The following is a 22,402-nucleotide window of genomic DNA, read 5'->3' as shown; positions in this document are numbered from 1 at the left end:
TAGGATTTACATCACAGTGGGACAAGACTGAAAACAAACAATATAAATAAGTAGAACAGATAATTAGTTAAATGATGGTAAGTTCTAGGGAGGAAAATAATCAGGGCAGGTTAAGCAGGAGTAACCCGGGTGAAGAGGTAGAAAAAAGAGTTTTAATTTAAAGAGGGTGGTCAGGGAAGTTTATTGAAAAAGTGTCATTTGAGCAAAGACTAAAAGGAAGTGAGGGGTTGCGATCTACAGAAATCTGGAAGGGGAGCCCATGAGGAAGAAGGAATTGTGATAGTCTAAGTCCTGAGACTGCAGTGTGCCTGCAATGTTCAAGGTACAACGAGAAAGTCAGTGTGGTCCACCAAGGGTGAACAGAGAGAGAGAGAGAGAGAAAGTAGTAGGGGAGAGGTGGTGGGGACCCAAATCATGCAAGTCCCTGTGGGGACTTGAGTTTTTGCTCTCATGAGATGGGGACCCACTGAAGGATTCTGAATGGCTGAGTGACATATTTGAACTTATATTGTAATGGGATCACTTGGGTGCTTTGTGCAAAATATATGACACAGGAATAAGGAGCCTTGAGGGACATCAGTTAAGAGATTATTGCAATAATCCAAGTGAATATTGATGGTAGCAAATCACCCATCAAAGTGACATGGAGCACCTGTGCAAGCTGCAAATTCCAGAGCCAATCTTAGATCCCCTGGATCAGAATGTGGGGTCGTAGGACTCTGAAGTTTTCACAAGGACGCTGAAGTTTGCAAACCATTCTTCTCTTCTCGAGTGTGCCAGTAATTGATTTGTTGTCTCTCAGCTCCAAATTCACCCTTCCCTGCCTGCTCTGAAAAAGTGGTTATGGACCCTTTAAATAGTTTTCCTTTGATGGCTAGCATGATGCTAAGCTTTGTCAGTAGAAAGCATGGAGAGACATTGCAGAAGGAAGGGGACACCCATCCTAATTTGGTGTTCTTGTTCGGCAGGATCCCACATCACAGGCGATGTCTCCATTGTTCCACCCCTGCACATGAGGAGATTCTTCAGCCTCCCACTCCTCCTGCAGTGCAGCACCTTCACAAGCACCAGACCCCCACAGCACACATGGCCTGCCCAGTTTCTGCAGAGTGGGCAGCTTCTTCAGTAGTACAGGCAACTTCTCCAGCCGCCAGCTCTGGAAGCACGGGTGGCTTCTCAAGTATCCAGTTCCTTCTGCGCACGGCAGCCAGCAGTACCCCACATTTGGCAGCTTCCCCCAGCACCTCAGGTAATTTTATCATAAATGCCTTCGGAGAGATACTACCTCCTGAACAACTTTTTTCTGCACCTTAGACAGCTCATTGATGATGAGTTCTAGGGGGCAAATTTCCAGCAAATTCCATTGACAATGGCTACTCATTTTCTATCCAGGGGGACCATAGCCATGTGGGGCCATGGCTTTCTCCAACAATGGTTGAATCCCAGCCTGGGAAATGGGTTGGAGGGGGAGTGGGCAAGAGGCAGAGAGGTCTTCCTGGGGCTTCTATCTCAGCCCTGAGTATCATAGTTGCTTCTTTCAACTGCAATTCCTATATTTTTAGAGTTCTCTTTACTTCTTCCTAGCTAATCCCTCATTATTCTAATCACCTGTTATAATCAATAGTTCTTTATATTAACATTGTTGTATTCAAATTACTGTGCACATTCCCTCTTCTGATTAGGCCCTGACTCACACACACACACACACACACACACACACACACACACACACACAGCATCCCATACCTAGGAGGAAATTTAAAAGTCCAACCCCTGCATTGCCAAACCCAAATGTTTGGGAAATTGTTGGATAATGGAAACAAACCTCTCAGTTTTATCTAATTCCTTGGCTGAGTTTTCTGCATGATAAATAATTATTTCTGTCTGCCTACTGCTGTCCGTCTTCAACTGAAGAACCTAGAAAGCACAGTCTCTCCAAACTGCTGAGGTGGAGAGAGCAAAGCCTAGTGGAGCACTTCTGCCTGGGAAGTAGCTAATGATGGACAAGCCCTCAGATATATAGATAATACTTGAGCAGAATCAAGGATCTCCTGGAAGGTTCCTATGATACCAATATCCTTCCCATAAAGCAAATGCTTTTTACCGCTTGTCACGTGGTTACAACTAGAGAAACTGAGGCTACTTGGCTTAGGTAGTAGCCTAATGATGACACACATAAGCTTTTGAATCAGACACGCTTATCACTAACTAGCTCTATGACCTTGGGCTAGTTACTTAACCTGTCTTGTGCCTCAGTTTTCACACAGATTGTGTGAAATCTGCATAATAGCAGATTTCTTGCTTCAGTAGGGTTATTGCAAGGATTAAATGAAATGATACACAGAGTAAGGAATTATGTGTATGTAAAGGATTTCACCTGGCACCTGCACATGTGATGGTGGTTGTGCTTGCTGAAAAGTCCAAGTCAGAAACAAACAATCCAATCATGAAATGGGCAAAAGACATGAACAGAAACCTCACCAAAGAAGACATACACATGGCCAACAAGCACATGAGAAAATGCTCCGCATCACTTGCCATCAGGGAAATACAAATCAAAACTACAATGAGATACCACCTCACACTAATGAGAATGGGGAAAATTAACAAGATAGGAAACAACAAATGTTGGAGAGGATGCGGAGACAGGGGAACCCTCTTGCACTGTTGGTGGGAATGTGAACTGGTGCAGCCACTCTGGAAAACTGTGTGGAGGCTCCTCAAAGAGTTAAAAATAGAGCTACACTACGACCCAGCAATTGCACTGCTGGGGATTTACCCCAAAGATACAGATGTAGTGAAACAGCAGGACACCTGCATCCCAATGTTCATAGCAGCAATGTCCACAATAGACAAACTGTGGAAGGAGCCTCGGTGTCCATCGAAAGATGAATGGATAAAGAAGATGTGGTCTATGTATACAATGGAATATTACTCAGCCATTAGAAATGACAGATACCCACCATTTGCTTCAACGTGGATGGAACTGGAGGGTATTATGCTGAGTGAAGTAAGTCAATCAGAGAAGGACAAACATTATATGGTCTCATTCATTCGGGGAATATAAAAAATAGTGAAAGGGATAAAAGGGGAAAGGAGAAAAAATGAGTGGGAAAAATAAGAGAAGGGGACAGAACATGAGAGACTCCTAACTCTGGGAAACAAACAAGGGGGGTAGAAAAGGAGGTGGGCAGGGGGTTGGGGTGCCTGGGTGACGGGCACTGAGGGGGCACTTGACAGGATGAGCACTGGGTATTTTACTATATGTTGGCAAATCGAACTCCAATAAAAAATATACAAAAAAAGAAAGAAAAGAAAAGTGCAAGTCAACATGTTGTCAAGTGGTCAGTCAACGTCCTGTCAAATCCAAGTTCATTTGTAACTGAGTTGAGTGACCAGTTTGGGTCCCCAAAGTCAGAGCCTGCGCCATTTCCACAGGTAGCACTTGCTTTCTCCCTCAGCTTCAGTTCCTACTCCTGTCACCAACTCCAGACCCAAACAGTCACACAGAAATGTCAATTCTTGAGACACATGATCTCTAGCAACAATTTATTAGAAAAGTCTAGAAAACACTGAATGGGAAAAAAATAAATTGAGCCACACATTTCATTTTAAATGTTCTACTAGCCCCGCTTCTTACAAACTAAAAATAAAACAGGTGAAGTTAATTTTAATAATAGTTCATTTAACCATATGCATGTAATATATAAAATATATGTAATATTATCATTTAAAAATGCAATCAGTATTTAAAATACTTTCAGAATATTACATATTCTTTTTCTGGCCTTTGAAATCTGATATGTATGAAACTCTTACAACAGTTCTCAATTCAGGCTAGCCACATCAAGTGCTCGATAGCCACGTCTGACGAGTGACCACCATATTGAACAGAGTGGTTCCAGATCATCCAACCCAGACTCTTCACTTAAAGAAGACACAGAAGCTCAAAGAAATGTTATTGATTGTTCTTCCTAAGTCATGAAGCTCAACAGTGGGAAAATCAGGACTGGAATCCAAAGCACCTGAGACCTGGGTTTAAAACCTAACTCTGCTTTTGATTAGCTGTGTGACTCAGGGTGAATTTTCTTACCTCTCTGAGCTTCGATTTCCTTTTCTATAAAATGGAAGTGATGATATATTCTCAAAAGTTGTGCAAAGGATTGAATGAGGGGTCGGAGGTAAAGCACTTAACCCACAGCGAACACTGGCTAACTGAAGTAGTAGGTTATCACAATCAGCTTCACTAACCACACACTCCATCCAACCTCAGCCTAATCTAGCGGTTGAGAAGAGATGGCCTCCCATTGCGCACCACTGGCTTTGGCTGTGGCCTTAGTCTAGCCTGCAAGGACAATGTTATGATGCCGCACACGCCCATCACAGCTTTGGCATGGCTCTTCCTCTACTTTCAGGTCAGAACGCAGAAAGTTGATTTTCCTTTCAAGATTCTCTTCATAAAGGAAACCTGATGAATTTTTACAATTTCATCCAGTAGAACAAAGTTACAGGGCAAGAGTCATTAAGTGCCCCTCCTCGCCCAGTCCCTGGTGACCCTGAGGCCCCTGACTCACCTGGTTCCCCTCTTGACCCTCCTTGCCCAGCCAGAAGCCACAGCCCTTGCTCAAAGGGAGATAATGTCATTTGTTGACATTTCCCAGGTGACAACGAAGTCAAGCCCTCTTTTAGGGATCTGAGTCTTCGCATATAATTAGCAGATCAAATTACCCTCAGGGAACTGAGGTTTGACTTTCTTCTTTGTCAAGAGGAACCAAAGCCTCAGAGAAAGGGGGTGGAGTCTGAACCACCTACACTCCTCTGGGCCTTTTCTTCCTGTAAGTATCTTAAAGGGAACAATGAATGAGGAAGGAACAGAGGGTTCCAGGCTCTACTTCTCACTTATCATAGAAATTTATTTCCAAGGTATGTGGACTCTGAAATTTAGTGCACAAACTGGGCTCAGCAAATAGAATGCTTTCACTTTCAATGAACGAACATCTACTTGGCATCCTACAAGTTGTAAAACACGTGGCTAACCATTATTTTTAAACTTCAAGAAATTTACAACCTATTTGGAAGAAAATGCGGAAGAAGTAGTTTACATAATGTTGATATAGAGCACAATATGACATATCACATTGTTGCTATATAATTATAGCTCGATCATTATTAATAGAATATGAGATTGTTAATTAAGAGAACTATCCAGAGGCTACCACGAGTGCTTAGGCATGAAGGGGTGTGAAATAACATCAGGCTGGAGTGATAGGTAAAGATTTTAGGAAGGTGGCAGAGGTAGAAACATCAATCGAATTTAAATGACATTGAAGGAAATTCCAGGGGAGAGAGTGTGGAGAGGTGGCAGGAAGCCAGACTTCAAGAAAGGAAAGTCGAGGCATGCCCAGGGGACTGAAGTGCTGGATGAGGCCAATAAGAGGTGGGACATGGGAAGTAGGTTGGAGACGTAGGTTTGGCTCTATTGGGTCCATTGGCAGTTTTAGCACCCTCTCCATGCCAAGCCCCATGTTAGGCCTAGTAGAGGGAGCTGTTTGCAAAGCCCACACTGAGCCCTGGCCCCAGCCTACATGCCAGGCTTGGGAATTTGGTCACATATTTTAATTTTATGGTAATGAAACTTCACACTGAGATACTGCTGCAGAGAACATCTTCCCCTTCCCCTTACACTTCTAACCACATAGGTTTTTTCCAACAGTGGCATGAATGATGCCCATTTAACCTTAAGGTATAGGATCAACAGCAGGAATAAAAATAAAGGCGAGGAGTGGGAGAAGAGACACTGGAGGTAGATCAAGAAAAGAATGTATGAGGAATCACTGTCACTAAGCTGCTTGGGAGTCCAAGAGTTTCTAATAAATGTCATATTACTGCATTTGCGCCTTGGGCTTGTCTTCCTGAAGAATACATTATGATAGGGCTATGAAACCCATGAACTCACGAGGAGGCATTCTCCATAAAACTTGAGGCTATTTTAGCTATATTAGACTTTTAATTCGACAAAGGCATTTTGTCTCACATATTTTTGAAAGATTTTGTTTATTCATGAAAGACACAGAGACATAGGCAGAGGGAGAAGCAGGTTCCCCGTGGGGAGCCCAATGTGGGACTCGATCCCAAAACCCTGGGATCGCAACCTGAGCGAAAGGCAGATGCTCAACCACTGAGCCACTCAGGTGCCCCTGTCTCACATTTTATTATATTGATAGCTGATTTAACTGGTTTTGCAAAACAACCATCACAGGAGCTCCTTCTAAGAAGGCAGCTTCTCCTCCTGCCTTTTGAATACCTTACTTATGCCCCCTCTTCTAAATTATATTGCACTTTCAGACTTTTCTTTCTTACAGATATTTTCTTAAGAGTCTAGCAGTATTCCTTAAAACAAAACAGAACAAAACAAAACAAAACAAAAAGCCTTTTAGTTGCCTTTGGCCTTAAATATCTTCCCAATGAATCTTCTTTAATTCCCTGACAAACTTCTTAGCTATCTGTAAATGGTGCTGACCATGAACAATCGAATGAAAAGTATTAGCCCAAAAAAAAAAAAAAAAAAAAAAAAAAAGAAAAGTATTAGCCCAAGAATTCCCATCACATGAACGTGTTCGGGTGTTTTTTTCATCTGCAGACTTGGATCCTGCTCAAGCCATTAACACTTTTCCTTAGAGTAAATACCTTCCTAAAGTCACACCTGAAACTTAAAAAAAAAAAAAAAAAAAAGCTGATGTCAGCCAAAGGCAGTCATTCCCCACGTCCTGGGTTGTCTTCCCCTTTGCTAAAACAACTGAAATCAGATGAGTTGCTGACATCTGGTGGTTGCTAAGCAGAGTGTAAGCTCGGTCTCAGAAGGTCTTCTACCTCAGGTTATAATAAATTCCCCAGCTTCCAATTCCTGGGGGCCTCTTCTTGAAATAAGAACTTTTTTTTTTTTTTTAATCCAATGGAAAAGCAAGAAGGCCGACTAAGACCAGAGGCAGCAATCGCCCATGGCACTGAGAAGATGAGTGTTGGCAACCAGAATGAAAAGTCGGCTCCCCTGGAGCATCCAAGATTCCTTGGATTTGAACAAGATTAGACTTGGTCTCGACATATTTGCTGAATCATGGAAGGTGAACAACAAGGGGAATCCCTTTGGGTTACAGGTAATGTTTTTGTTGCAGCTGGAATTTTATTTTTACTCTGTTCACTTTCTTTTTGCCGCTCGAGTGTTTTCAAAAGCTCTCCGTTTGTTGGGGGCCACAGAGTGCAAAGTGGTTTCCAAGGCATTCTGAATTCTTCTACTCTTCTGTCTCTCCACTCAACTAAGCGCGACCAGGAGCTGGTGGGAGCGTAATGGACCTCAGACCTTTGCCCACAAAAATTTTTTGAACTCCATCTCCAGAGGGCAAGTGGAATCTTTGCTCTGGACCAGACAAAGGCATCCAGCCCTAAGATTCTCAGAGCCTGGCTATATGTCAGGGAACTCCAAAATTTGAGACTGGGGAGGAAGGCTTCCCTAAAGTTGAACGCGGAAAGGAGATTAGTCACTTCTCAAATGCCATTTAGTCTCTTCATGGCTTTTATTACTAAATACATGCATTTTGTTTATTAGTTTTCCCAGATTTTGCCTATCTACTCTTGTTCCGCCTTCTCTACTTAATACTCCTAATCCTTAAACTAGAAAGTCAAATCTGAAAGCAAGCATCTGCCTGCCTCCCTCACCATTTCTATCCCCAGCATCTGAAACATTGGTGAGTACATGGTAAAGTTTTCAAATATTTGTTTAATTTTAAAAAATGACCTATACTCCCATAGTTCTTCTTATGATCAAAAGGGAGTCCCTCCCTCACCTTCCTTTCTTCTAGAAAGCCCACGGGAAGGTCATGTTCAGGGACACCACGGAAGGGCCGTAGCAACTCTATATTTGCCTCATTGGTTGACAGTCCCAAGCAAAGGACAGACACCCGGGGGCGGACAAACTACCTCCGCAGGTTCCTGGAGGGTGACTGGTGTGCACAGGGACGAAGGCTGCCTTCACCACAGGGCCTTCGGAGCGCTCCAGAGAACTGGAGACAGAAATCTTTCTGGGCAAGGTTGAGTATACTGCAACATATGTTCTTGGTGCTAAATTGCTCTCCGGGTGTGCACGAGTCTGTGGGGGCTGTGGGAAGTGTGTTGGAAAACTTTCCCTGTGTCTCCAACTAAATGGTTTCCTGAGGAAATGAGAAATGGAGGTGGGGTGGGTGGGAAGGAATGAAAAAAATTCCAGTAAGGAAAAAAAAATGACTTTTTTTTCTTTGGAACAAGGAGAGTTATTGGCAGATCTGAAATTCCAGGATCTCTGCGTATTAGAAACACAAAAGGCTTAAAATGTGTTTTAATGTGAAAACAGAGGTTATGAGACACTACAATACGCACTTGAGAGATAATACTTTTACATTGAGGGGGCTGGGAAGCTTGGCCCAGACTGATGAGAACCCAGGGTTCGGTCCCTCCCCACTCAGCTCAGCAGAGCAGGTACTTTCTGACATCCATTAATATGGTTTATGGTTCAATTGCTGGACCCCATGTGGACTGAAAGAGCCTCTTTATCTTTAAACAAACAGATGAGGAAGGAGGATCTCCCCCACCCCAGCCTAGACCTATATTTGTGAGACCACGCCATGGGTTTTTCCATCCCCACTATCAATCTTCCCTTGTTTGTGGTTTGAGAGGGAAAAAAAGAGAAGCACAGGAGAGAGGAGGCATAATAGAAAGGTAACCCGGCTCGATTTTAGCAGAGCTTGACCAAAGTGACTTGGTCTGACTTTTCTTGAAAATAGATGGAATTGGGGAGAATCAAAGACTCATGTGGGGACTCTTTGACACTCCCTCAACCCAAAACACCACCCTAAAACCTTCATCGAGGTTCCTGTAACCCACAGGCTGTGGCTGTACACAGGGTCCCTGCCAACAGCTCTAGAGGCCACGTCCAAGGTTCCAGCTTGGAGTGTTATCAGCAACAATAGTTACAGGGGAACAGAAAGCCTCTAGTGAGTGTCCACAGTGCCATGCTAGACAGTGTCGAAAAACTCACAGTACTACAGGGTTTACAGTCTAAGAATAACTCAATAGTCTGCTCGGGCAACATCAAGTATGCTAATGACAAAGTTATTTTTGCCTTGTTTAATTTTGTCACAAGTTTTTGTGTCCGACAAAACCAAGTCAGAGTCCCAGTTCTTTCACCCATTAATGTGTGACCTGGAGCAAACTTGAAACTTCCATGTGCCTCTTTCCCCATCTACGAAATGGGGATGAAAATAGCTACCGCATAGAGTTGTAAGGATAGAATGAAGTAACACAGTGCCTGCCACATAGCAAATTCTCAGTAAGAGGCTGCTGGTGATGTAGGATATAGAGAAATAATAGCATGTGGGAAGGACCAGCTGTGTGCAAGACACTGCTTTATTCTTTGCATATTTTACCCATTTCGCCTCCTAAGAAACCCATGTGGTAAGTACTACTTTGACTCATTTCATAGATGTGAGGAACTGAGGCACACTTGCCCATGATCACACAATTGTTAAGTGGTGAACCCAAGCTGTCTGGTTCCAGGGACTCCCTCACAAAGGAAGGTGTAGCTGTTGATCTAAATAACTGGGCTGCCATTTCTGCCTAAAACATCTGAGTGAAAGATTTCACTGTTATTCCTCTCACTTGCTGACACCAGGCAGTGAACATCCAACATCAACTGGACTCTGTCTCCTTGGACAGGCCCCAGGCTCAATCTGGATGGACAACCCCTATGAACATTTACCCTTGCCCTGACCTCCCAACTGAAAACAAAAAGGGGGACAGTTACATAAAATAATGCTGACCTACATTCTTGACACTGTAAGTTGCTTCTGGGTCCCCAGAGTGAACACCCAGAGTCACTGAGAGAGAAGCACAAACTGATGTCCAATTAGCTCTGATCCCCCATACCTTACCATTAGCCTAACTTGGCCAGTGGGCATTGATTGGTTTGGTTTTGCTACCCTTGTTCCCTTAAGGGAAGATTACTTCTTTAAAGACAACCCAAAATGAAACAAAATATATAGCGAGATAAAGCTTATAATTTCTGACTTTTTAAAAGATTGTATTTATTTATTCATGAGAGGCAGAGACACAGGCAGAGGGAGGAAGCAGACTCCCCACAGGGAACCTGATGTGGGACTTGATCCCGGGACTGCAGGACCACACCCTGAGTCGAAGGGAGCCGCTCAACTGCTGAGCCACCCAGGTGTCCCATAATTTCTGATTTTTGTGGAAAAATTAGCTTAAGGTTCTTTTTGTTATAACTATAGAAGAGTTCTTTAAAGAAATTGCTTAATTTCCAACTACTTAGACGATATAAAATAAGGAAACATTACCAAGGAGGGTTCTGGAGACAAGATTTAATGAACAAGTGATAAAATCTCATAATTACTCCAATCCATACATAGAATACTTGCAAAGATAAAGTCTGGCTCCTCAAATGATTAAACATCATTCCCTACAAACCTGTTTTGCTAATTGCCTTAGGAGATATTGCTTCAAGATAAAAAACAAAAGTCTGATTTAAAAGACTTTTAAAAAGGCAGGAGCTCTTGTGCATTTTATGACCCAGCCTTGGAAGTCACATAGTGTCACTTCTGCCATAGTTACCATGATACCCAGCCAGATTCAATGTGTTTCCACACAGATCCCACTTATTGATGGGAAAAGTGCCAGAAACACATAGTACAAGGGGGATGTAGGATGGAAGGTATTGTTGAGGCTACTTTTTGAAGATGCAGTTTGCCATAGTGTCCTTTGTTTCAGAGTGCACAATAGACAGGGATTGGGGAAGAGATCCCTGGTCCCAGGTTCCATGAGGATATTGTGAATTAATTCAAGTCAAAGGCTTAGAAGATCATTTGGCATGTGATAAGACTCACTACACAGCAGGGGCTACCACCGACCACCGTCATCATCATCATCACCGCCACCACAACTAGTATCACCACAATTGTCACCATCGTCATCACCCTCATTGTCATCAACATTAGCATCGGCATGATCTCTGAGGAACCGATGGGCATGGTTCAGTCATCTATAGGAGGGAGGAAGCTGAGGCCTGGATAAGTTAAGTGATGTTTCGGGGGTCCCCCAAATGATCCAATGGTAGTTCCGTATTTGAACTTGGGCTTCTGACTCTTAGCAGAGAACTATATAGTAGTGGTGTGGGGGCATTGTAAGAACGAGCCATGTATTAAAACAGAATCAATGACTCTAAATCTCAGTCACTGCTTTTGTCTGATGCTAATGACTCCAGAGATTTAGTTGATATGTTTCTTTGTGTATCCTTAAAAAAAAAAAAAAACAGCAAATGTCCTTTTTAAACTAATAACTACAAAACTTTAGTAATAAGATAACCACTAATTTTGATAATTTAGATTAAAAAATCAGAGGCAGTGAGGAAGCTTAGGCCACAAGCAGAGGCTGTGTGTAAATGCTGCATCGGACACCTCCAGCAGGATTCCCCCACTGACCACCCACAGTGATCGCCAGGGTAAGTGAGGATGTCTTCAGTGACTCTAGCCCCCAGCCACTAAGCCACCTCCAGCCTTCAATTCTTACTGGTGCAGTGCCCACACATTAAGTCTCTATCCCCACAATGGGCCCACTCTGAATTTGTGACCCACAGATATGGTGAGCATAATAAAATAGTTGTGGTCTTAGGTCACTAAGTTTGGGGGTTATTGCCTTATGCAGCAATACAGGCTCTAATCTCTCCCTTAGAGCCTAGATAGATAAGAGCCAGGCCCAGGACCTCCTTGTTCCTATTGCTAACAGCTAACACTTGTGGTGCCCAGCCCAAGAATACACATAGAGGCCCAAATACAATGTGTCTGAATTTTTTAAAGCCATAAATCAAACTGATAAACTAATAAGTAGAATATGCTCTGTTCTCCTACATAGATAAATATACACTTAGAACAACCTGAATGTTTCTAATTTAAAATTCCCATAGTCCTTTGAGTCCTATACTAGAACTCAGGCTTCTAGAACAACTGGCCATCAGCTTGTGGTTTACCCCACACCCCCTCCTCTTCCCTCCATCTTCACCCCACTCTCCAAAGTTGCAACTCCAGCTGGAATGTTCAAGTTCCATCACACTCCTGATCTATCCACTCCTGTGTATCTACCCCCTGGCCATCCCTCAGTCCTACAGGACGATATACACAAGTGGCATGGTCCCACCTCAGGGCAGAGGGGCACAAACAGGGAGGCACAGACCTATAAGCCTACCAAGGTAGAAGTCCACACATGCTCCGGGCCATTTGGGCACAAGATTCCCAAGGAGAGTGTAGTCCCAAGGGATAGGCTCCTCCACTTGTCCCATGAGGAAAGCCATGGCCAGAGGAGGGCCAGAGCCGCACCCTCTAGAGTACAGGGCTTAGGTCAGGGGTCTACACCAGTAGTGCTCCTGGGCTGACTACTACTCAGAACACAGGAGCCTGTAAAAGACATACCCACTCTGACATCTTCCCAGAGCAGCATGAAAATAGACAGTGTGCAAGGTCTTCTGGAATAACATTACTCCTCTACCAGGTGTTCTGTCCTCATGCCCACACCAGGCTCAGGAAGGGGGTTGGAGGGACATTTCTATAGGCCATCTCCAGTGTCTCTTAATCTCTTAGCTCTTCTCTCTCTCCTTCCCTCTCTCTTTCTCTCTTCTCTCTCTTTCTCTCTCTCTGTCTCTCAGGTCTTCCTGTTTTTAACAGAGCTCACACTTCCTGCTGTGTCTTCCAATGCAATGTTGCCATTAATGAAGCCAGGAAACATATTTTGATCCCTATTTGCTTCCTTATGCATAATTTTCAGTTGGTTAGAACTAAAGAAGGGGGAAGCCCTGGAGATCTCCAACATCAAGCAACTCTCAAGAATTCAGGTTTTTATATCCTCCACTCTTGCCCCTTTTGAGCCCTGAGGAAACAAGCAAATTGACCCATCATTCCAGCAATTATGGCATCACATGGGAACTAGAGAAGAAACAAAATCAATATATTCTCGATATATTCTAAATATGTATTTTCAATGTATTCTAAAATGTAAAGATGTAAATGATGAAAAGACTAGAGATTGGTAAAATGGGGGGAAAGACTTAAAAATGAGAAAATAGAAATGTATTTCAGGGATGGGAGCAGGATGAAAGTCAGGGAACCAGAATCTCCAGCACGTACTATGAGTGTCCAAAGGACACTACTCGTGAAGTCAGGAGGCTATAGGAGGACAATGACCCTGGGGTGTTCTATTGATGAGAAGCAGGAGAACACAACAAACCTGACTAAGTGGGAAACTTGGCTCACTGTCATCTTTTCTGTCCGGACCCCCATCAACTATCAGACTCTTCCTTCCAAAAAAAAAAAAAAAAAAAAAAAAATCCCATCTAACCAGTTAACTTGTATATGCATAATAAGTTCCTGGAAGCAGGCATCAATGAATATGTGCAATACAAGTGTGAGCAATTTAGGCAGAAATTCAACTACATTTACACTTTTTAAAAATATTTTATGTATTTATTCATGAGAGACACAGAGAGAGAGAGAGAGAGAGAAAGAAGGGGGGTGCGGAGCAGAGACACAGGCAGAGGGAGAAGCAGGCTCCATGCAGGGAGCCTGATGTGGGACTCAATCCTGAGTCTCCAGGATCAGGCCCTGGGCTGAAGGCGGCGCTAAACCGCTGAGCCACCAGGGCTTCCCCTACATTTACACTTATTAAATCATCTGTCAGACTGCAGACCTATTTAGGGTTAAACTACATTATTAAGTTATAATAGCAGTAGGATCAAACTCACGTGCTGGCATTAATGGAACAACTTGTTTTCAATTAGCAAATTATATGTGGTGTCCCACATATGTCTGCATGTGTATAAATACACAGGTCACATGGACATGCATATCGGTAAGAGAGGCCGGGCTGTATGTATGAGTTTGGGAACCAAACAACCGGCAATGGAGAAATTAAGATTGCAAAGAGGTTTTCATCATTCCCCTGCTGTTTTCAATGACTTGTATTCTGGAAATACCTTCTATTTAGACAAATGTGACCCGGCAGTGGACTTTGCTTAAAGATTATTTTAGTTTTCCAGGAAATTTGTTTAACCGGTTTAGATTTTGAATAAGGGAGGAAACTGTAAACCAATTAAATGCTGAGCTGTTGAGAAGCCTTGGCTTGCTAAGCTAGAGAAAGTCAGAAAAGTGGGTGAAGTGGACTATAATCAATGTCATTGTCCTCAATGGGGGAGGTTAATGGAAAGCACCAGGACAAAACCAGAAGACGCCATATGCAGGCTCTGTTCCTTACTAGTGATATGACCTTGGACAAGTCACCTTACCCCTCTGAGTTCCCCCCTCCTCCTTCATAAAATCGTGAGAATAAATCTGCCTTCCCCATATCAACAAGTAGTACAAAAGATGAGAAAGGTTTTTGGAAATATACGTATAATATTAGGCACCATAATTTACTTGACTTGTAATTTACTTTTCCATGTGTGTCATGTGTGATAGTCTCCACCAGGTTGTAAATTCCATTCATACAGGGACCAGCTCTATCACAGCCCTGGTTTTGCACATACCGGTGGGGATATACGTTAATACTACCACTGATGTGATATAATCCATATGAATAAATACTAGTGAATGAATAGAGATCAGATCTCTACTTTTTCACCCTTAAAACATGAGGAGTGCTGGGGCACAAAGAATGCATGCTATTTAATAGAGGGCAAAGCAACCTATGTTATTGAAACAAAACATCAAGGAGTTCCAGAACAGTTATTGGTGACTTCCTATTTCCCTTACTGGAGATTCCTGGTTCTATGTTGTTGTGGTTGGCTTTTCTCAATCTTCTATTTTCCCTTTGCTCTTCTCCCCTCATCTACACTCTTATCTTTTCCATGTCTCCTCTTTTTCCTTTGGCCCCATTAATGGCTTTCTGGGCTAGAAAGTTACCACCCTGTGCTCTATAACCATGTTGCTCTGACCAGCAGCCCTGGAGTCACCTGCAAACTATTGGCGATGCAGAATCTCCTTAACCAACATCCATCCCACCTCAATCCTCAGGTGGTCCACATGCACGTTAAAATCTGGGAACCGCTGCCCTAAAATGCAAGCACACGTGCACATGCACCCAGGACAAGCCTTGCACCAACCACCTCACTGGTCAAATGATGCCTATGAGGGATCGGCACTGGATCCTACTGCACCTTTTGCTTCTCTCGCACTGCACCTGCCTCTTTCTGGTGTTTGTGTCTTCTGTTCCTCACTAGCACCTCCTCAGAAAAGCTAGGAATGGCCAATCAAGTAGGAGTCATTTCAAAACTATTCTTTTTAGCAAGTTGGGTTTAAAAAGTTTAGTAAGGAAGGAAATATAAAGCACATTCTTAGGAGGATTTTTGATGATTTGAGTGCAACCCAGATGTCAGCTGCAGTTGCCCTATCACGTGAGGCTTGGGTTAAATTAGCTCAAGCTGACTCTGCAATGTCCCGCAGGACGTCAAATGCACTCCTTCAAGACTGTCACACATGGTCCTTCTTGGGGCCATGCTGGCCTCCAACCTTGTGTTTTCTGGGCTCATGGCCCCCCTCATCTCCTGCCACCAGCTTCCTCTCTGTACTCCTCGCCGTGTTGGGCATTGAAAGTCTGCTCTCTCCTAGATCTCTTCTCTCCCCAGCAGCATGTGTGTAAGGCGTCGATGTACAGGAGCTTTAACCAAGGGGATGTGGGTGACACACCCCAAGTAATATAAAATGGCCACTGGACATTTTTGTCCTTAGAGTCCTTCACCAGGGCTCCACTCTACAGATCCAGGTTCCCTCCTTGCTGCCCTGCTCATCCTCCTCCTTCTCTACCTTCCTCCCTTCATCTCTGCTCTTCCCTCCCCCCCCAAATTCCTGCTCCATTTCTTATGCATGACAGCTTGGCAGTTTTCTTTTGTTTTGCAGTCACTTTCTAACCCATACCCTCACTTTTTCAAATTATATTCCAGAACAAAGTTCATTCCCTGCAAAGTGCTCAAGTTACAGCTGCATAAGTTATAATTTTGTCATTCCACTCTATGAGGAATAGGTCAAGGGCATTAGGTGGTTTGTGGTGGGGTTAGCCTTTGCTCTGGAGATGGGGGCTTTTTGGGCTCATGGCATGAAGAAGTTCCAGAAATTGGAGCGGTTGGATGAGAGGGGAGAAGACTCATAAAAAAAAAAATGACTCAGTAAAGAATTACAAAGAGAACTTTCTTCTTCTTGACTTTCTCATCCCCAACTAAACACATTGAACTGATTCTCCTCTACTGTCAATGAACACATCAACTTACCAGAATTAAATGTAATTGCCTCTTTTTCTTCATCCTGGCTCTTGTAGCTCATCCACCACAGTCCACAGCTCTTGAAATCTACATACCACCGTAGTACGTGGGACTTTGCACAAATTCCTTAACCATTTTGAACCTGAGGATATGCAACTATAAAATGGGGATATGCTATCTAACAGGGTGTTAAATGCATCTTTCCCAGGCCACTGGGCATTTTGGCTGAGACCCCAGAGCTGGAGACAATAGGTGTTAAGCAGCAACATATTCTAGAGAGGGGAGTCCAACCACCCATGCAGGAGTTGCTAACCAAGGGCATGAGTCCTACAGTGCGGCATCTTCCTCTTGCCTCCATGTAATCTGAGACCAGGAAATTGATTTGAATGAAACCAGAGAGGATAGATCTTTTTTCCCCTTCCTACTTACACAGAGAGGGAAAGGGGGTTCCCTTCTCATGCCAAGTAAGGAGATGCTGTGGGCACTAGTGAAGAGCAACGTATTAAAGTTTGGGGGAGCAAACGGCTTGTGTTGTCTGACTCTTGCCAGAAAAACCTAAGGTAAGAGTCTGATTAGAGCTTCCTCTCTGGCCATGGAAGGAACAGTGTGAGCTTCTAGCTTTCAGTGGAGCCAGGATACTGGCTTTCCCAAGATCAGCCTTGAGTCACCTCAAAGGAACCTGCCCAGGAGGACTCACTGTGTCACCATGCCCATTCTGAATAGCAGGGTGAGATGGCTCCAATGGAAAGAAGCTTGAATGTGTCTTCAAATGCTGAAGATGAGTGAGTGTCACATGGAAGGTGGACTCACTGTGCCAATACTAAGAAGAGCAGTGTCTCTAGACACCCCACTGAGATGCCCAAGGAGGAAGAGAGCGAGCATGTGGGCCATGCATGGAGCCAACCCCAGACACATCACCAATAGAAGGCATTGTCCTTTTCTTCTATTCATTCCTTGGTCTCTGGGGAGACCAAAATAGAAAGAAAAGAAACTATCATGTCACCCTTCCCTCTACAGGGAATGCAGAATCTCATCACCTGCAACCCACCACACTGCAAGATCCTCCCTCCAACCATGAGTGCTATTCCTGGGCATGCAGCAAGATCATATTTCCCAACAGCCCTTGAGGTGAAGCTGGCTTCCAATGCCCAACTTCTGGGCAATGGGATATAGGTGAGAATGATAGGGGGACATTTCCAGGCCTTGCCATAAAGTTCCCTCACTATTCTCCCTCTCCTCCCAGGGTGGTCATGGAAGACACAGGTTGAAGATGGCAGAGCCACAAGATGGAAGGAGCCTGGATCTCTGAGTCACTACTCAGAAGTGAACTGCCCTACCCACTGTGGACATAGGTGCCAACATTTTATTATGCTCAAGTACCAAAATTTCAGAGACTTTTGTTTTGATTTTTTTGTTTAATTATTACAGCATGGCTTAGCCTGCCCTAATTATGCCTGGAGCAGGCCTGATCTGGCAGTGCTAGTAAGGGGAGAGGCTTCAAATAAAATTAGATACTAATGATTTTGTACTATGCTGGAAAATAATGCTTGATCCTGCAAGGTGCATTATTTTATATTTAAAGTTTTTGTAATAATTATAGAATCACAAGAAGTTGTAAAGAGTACAGAGAGGTCTCAGGTTGTCTTCACCTGGTTCCCCCAGTGGTTCCATCTTACATAACTATAGTATAATCTCAAAATCAGGAAACTGACATTGGTGCATTGTGTTTGTATAGTTCTGCCTCATTTTATCACATATTCAAATTCATATTAATGTCAGCTATCAGGAAAATCAAGATACAGAACCATTCCATGACCACCTGGGGCTGCACCTGTGTAATCCTACCACCACCCTCAGCACCACCCTCTCCCAACATCCCTAACCCCTGATAACCACTGACTGGTTCTCCATTTCTATAACTGTGTCATTCTGAGACAGCTGTAGAAATAGAATCATACATCTTGACCTACTGAGATGAGCTTTTTAAAAATCCACATAATGTCCTTGAGATCCATCCACATTAAATGTATCAAAAGGCCTTTTTTTTTTTTTTTTATTGTAGAGTAGCATTTCGTGGTGTGGACATACCACATCTTGCTTAGCCATCGCTGCAAGACATTTTGGTCATTTCCACTGTTGGAACAAAGAGAGTTAAGGAAAGAAAGCCACCATGAACAACCATACCCAGGTTCTCTGTGGACATGCTTCATTTTTCTGAGATAAATGCCCAGGAATGTGATTGCTGAGTTGCACAGTAAGTCTATGTCCACTTTTTTGTTTGTTGTTCTTGTTTTTGTTTGGTTTGGTTTTTTTTTAAGAAACTGCCAAACTATTTTCCTGAGTGACTTGCAGCATAAATTCCCACCATTTATGAGCGATACAGATTCTTCACATCCTTGCCGGCATGTCATGGCCTCACTTAGTTGTTCCAGTAAGTGTGTAGTAAGATCTCATTATGATCTTAATTTTCACTTCCCTGATGGCTAGTGAAGGTGAATATCTTTTCCTGGTCTCATTTGTCCTTTCCTCATGTATCTTCTTTGATAAAATATTCTTTCATGCGGTTTCCCCATTTTATGAAATCTGCCTTTTTTAATTGTTGAGTTTTGAGAGTTCTTTACATATTCTAAACATGAGTCCATTTTCAGCTTTGTTTTTTGGCAAATATTTTCTCCCAGTCTGTAGTTTGTCTTTCCTCTAATTTATCAATTTTTTTTCTTTTACAGAGCACGCTTTAATGTCATGTCTAAAAACTCTTCCCCATGCCCTAGATCTCAAAGATTTCCTCCTATATTGTTTTCTAAAAGTTATATAATTTGGGGGATCCCTGGATGGCTCAGCGGTTTGGCGCCTGCCTTTGGCCCAGGGCACAATCCTGGAGTCCCGGGATCGAGTCCCGCGTCAGGCTCCCGGCATGGAGCCTGCTTCTACCTCCTCTTGTGTCTCTGCCTCTCTCTATATATATGTCTATCATGAATAAATAAATAAATCTTTTTTAAAAAGCTGTATAATTTTACATTTTACATTAAAGCATATGATGCATTGTGCGATCATTCTTATATGCAGTGTGAAGTTTGGGTCAGTTCATGTTTTGCTTGGATGTCTAGTTACTCCAGCACCATTTGTTGAAAATGGTCTCCTTCCAGTGAATTGTTTTTGCACCCTTGTCAAGAATCCATGGGTTGTGCTTGTGTGGGGCTATTTCCAAGTTGACTTTTTTGTCCCATTGATCGAGTTGCCTATCCTTCTGGACAAGTATTGCATAGTCTTGATTGACGGATTTTTTTATATGTAAAAATGACTATCGCAGACTATGAAACTACCGAATTTTCTCATCCAGGAGGAAGGAAAGTCATCTAACAGGGCTTGGAGAGAGTGGTACAAAAAGTAAATTTTCTTCCTGTTAAAATCTCACCAAGTCCATCCAGTGGTTTGATAGAGACAATTACAATATCTGCTTCTTGGAGGGTTGGCTGTGTGTGTGTGTGTGTGTGTGTGTGTGTGTGTGTTGTACGTATTTAATACATCATGTTTGAGAAGCATTTACTATTGTGCCTGGTACATCATTTAAGTCCTCCATTTTAGTTTGTCATTAATATTCAACATTATTATCACCATCATCCACGCTTTTCTCTGAACCCCTTCTAGTGGGGTTACAGAGAGGGGCTAGCACATCTAATTCTCAAACACATCTCTCAGCTATACTTAGATATTAAACATTGCTTTCAGGATAAAAAACAACAACAACCACAACTTTGCTTAGCATCTGTTAGCCTTCCTCACCCACCTTGAAGAAAAGGGAAATTTATCCAGAAGTAATAGATCCAAAGATGGCAGAGGTGAACCAGGCCCTCATGGCTACCCACCTGCTTTGTGCTTTTTCAGGTAAGAAGAGCAACCTGTGCTCCTGGACACTGTGCCCTGGGGCCTGGCCTCCTGATTCGGTGCATGGCTTGCTTGTTCAAGCGGACCCATGGCAGCCCAGGCTGAGGGCTACCAGGGAAAGTAGGGGACAGAAGGGAAGTCATGTTTTTCAAGTCCTGCTCAAAGCTCTCTCCACCCTCTAGCACAGATATCTCAAGGACCTAAGCTGGGTATCCTTGAAACAGCCAAACCCACCAAGGCCTGGCTTAGATCTCCCAGCTGAGGACAGGCCTGGGAGACCACACCAATCAATGGGTTAATAAGGATTTCCAGGACCAGGGTACTGAGGGTTGCAGCAGCTGGGATGAGGAGAGGGAGAATCATTATTTTTAATTTCAGCAAGTCAATGTGTTAATAAAGAGGTTGGAGGAGATGTGAGGATGGTGGTGGTTGGGGGGTTGGGAGGGGGCAAGAGCAAAGCCCATCACTTTCTAAATGTTTGCCTGCAAGGGCAGCCTGATCTTTGAAATCAGAGTGGAGAATTCTTCAAGTCTGGTAATAGCAAACACTCTTCATCATGCCCTTCAGTGGCTGCTGACTGCAGACAGCTTTTTTCCCCTTCAACAATAGAAGAGATGGGAAAGAAAAGGCAAGCTTTTGGCCTCGGGGTTTTTTTTTTTTTTTTTTTTTTTTTTTAAACCACCGCTCTTTCCGCTCCAACCTACATCTAAGAGGGAGGGAAACTATCTTTTGTTATCACTCAATCTCCCTTAAATTTAAGAACAGCTGGGGATATTTTTCATGATTCATTAAATTCACATCATTCCAAAGAAATCTTCCTGCCGATTTATCTTTGGCTCGGCAGTCGGGGCTCCAGGAGTGTGCAGTTTCCTGAATGCCGTCAACCTGGGTCCACTGTTTTGGGCTGAGTCTGTGATCTTTCATGCTGGAATATCTTTTTTTTTGAGGGTGAAAGAGAGCAGGAAAGGAATCAGGGTATTGAAATGAATCTTTCCAGGCAATTTTTCCCTTTCTGGAGATAAAGAGAAAGTCGTATGGCTGTCACAGCTAAAGACTAAACCCCAGCTAATGTCCTCAGCAGGGAAGAATAATTAGTAAATTCTCTAATTAGAGTCCTGTTTACATTTCTCTTTTCATAGAGGCTAATCCTTGTGTTTAAAGAAGATATTCTGCCTTGATTAAAACCATTGGCTTTAATCGGAGTCACAGCAGAATCCATGGTAAATGCAAACATGCTTGAGTTCCGTAAGTATTGTCATTCATTCACCGAAGGCTGCCTATAGACCGAGCACTAAATACAAATATGACACGATCTCCACCCCTGTGGGCCAGGGCAAGCATAACAAACAGGTTTCATCCTCCAGGCCAGCGGCAATCCTTTGGAGAAGGTTTTCTAGAGCATTCTGAGACCATTTCCTGGTGCACGGGAAAGGAGAGCTTTCCTGGATGATTGGCATCCATCGGGAGGGCAGGAAGGTGGGGTGTACTAAAGAGAAAGGCACCCACACCCTCCCCAGGTTGTTTGTCGTACACCCAGGGAGTACCAGCACTGCATGAAGGGCTTTTGAATGCTCTCCTGTGATCCTCACACAGCCCACAGATACAAAGCTGAGCATGATTTAGATGTGGTTGGTGAAGCCCTGGGACAGCCCACGGCTTTCTGAGCCCTGGCCTTTCCTTCTTATCTATATTCAGGTGGCATCGGGGCCAGCCTTAGTTCGCCTGTTTACATGTGGATACCTGTAATTGCAAAGTCTTTACTATCCTAAGCCTTTGTGCTATATGGGCAGCACAGCCCAGAGATGATCAACTCAGGTTCCAGGATCAGTCGTCTGGGTTACACGCTGGTTCTGCCATTTGTAGCTGAGTAACATTGGGTGAATTACCTAACCTCTCTGTGCCATGGTTGTGTTAACTGTGAAGTGGAGAGAGAGTACCTACTTATATAGGATTGTTAGGACTAGTAAAAGAATTCCCAAGGCACCTGGCTCCTAGTAAGGACCACTCTGTGATCCCCGATGATGCTGAGGGACCACACCCGGCCAGACTCCTTAGCTGCACAGTCACACTCTCCCCTTTCCCTCCCTCTTTTGGTTTGTCCTCTCTGATAGAATGCTGTGCAAGAAGAGAGAAAAAGAAAGGACACCAAAAAATGTATTCTTCTCTTTGGAGTTAAAG

At 43.5% G+C, this 22,402-nt stretch overlaps 1 protein-coding gene and 1 long non-coding RNA gene across 3 annotated transcripts in view; both read left to right on the top strand.

Annotated features, from left to right (window-relative positions):
• Positions 1–5,890, top strand: part of LOC144316320 (uncharacterized) — a 52,848-nt gene extending 46,958 nt beyond the window's left edge. The window contains exons 4-5 of one of the 2 annotated variants that reach the window (XM_077902133.1): positions 969–1,249; positions 3,837–5,890. In XM_077902133.1, coding sequence (XP_077758259.1) covers positions 969–1,249; positions 3,837–3,841 — 286 coding nt within the window. In that variant the 3' untranslated portion in view covers positions 3,842–5,890. Of the gene's footprint in view, positions 1–968; positions 1,250–3,824 lie in introns of both variants that reach the window. The other variant, XM_077902132.1, reaches the window with a different exon arrangement.
• A 10,925-nt stretch (positions 5,891–16,815) lies between these two features.
• On the top strand, positions 16,816–21,625 carry LOC144315252 (uncharacterized). The gene is made up of 4 exons (XR_013380999.1): positions 16,816–17,691; positions 18,402–18,593; positions 20,069–20,224; positions 21,364–21,625. It is a non-coding gene; the product is annotated as an uncharacterized LOC144315252 (long non-coding RNA).
• Positions 21,626–22,402: the final 777 nt, after the last annotated feature.

Source organism: Canis aureus, chromosome 6 (genome assembly GCF_053574225.1).
Source record: "Canis aureus isolate CA01 chromosome 6, VMU_Caureus_v.1.0, whole genome shotgun sequence".
Lineage (NCBI taxonomy): Eukaryota > Metazoa > Chordata > Mammalia > Carnivora > Canidae > Canis > Canis aureus.
The sequence above is the reverse complement of the archived record's forward strand: the minus strand, read 5'-3'. Positions and strand labels throughout refer to the sequence as shown.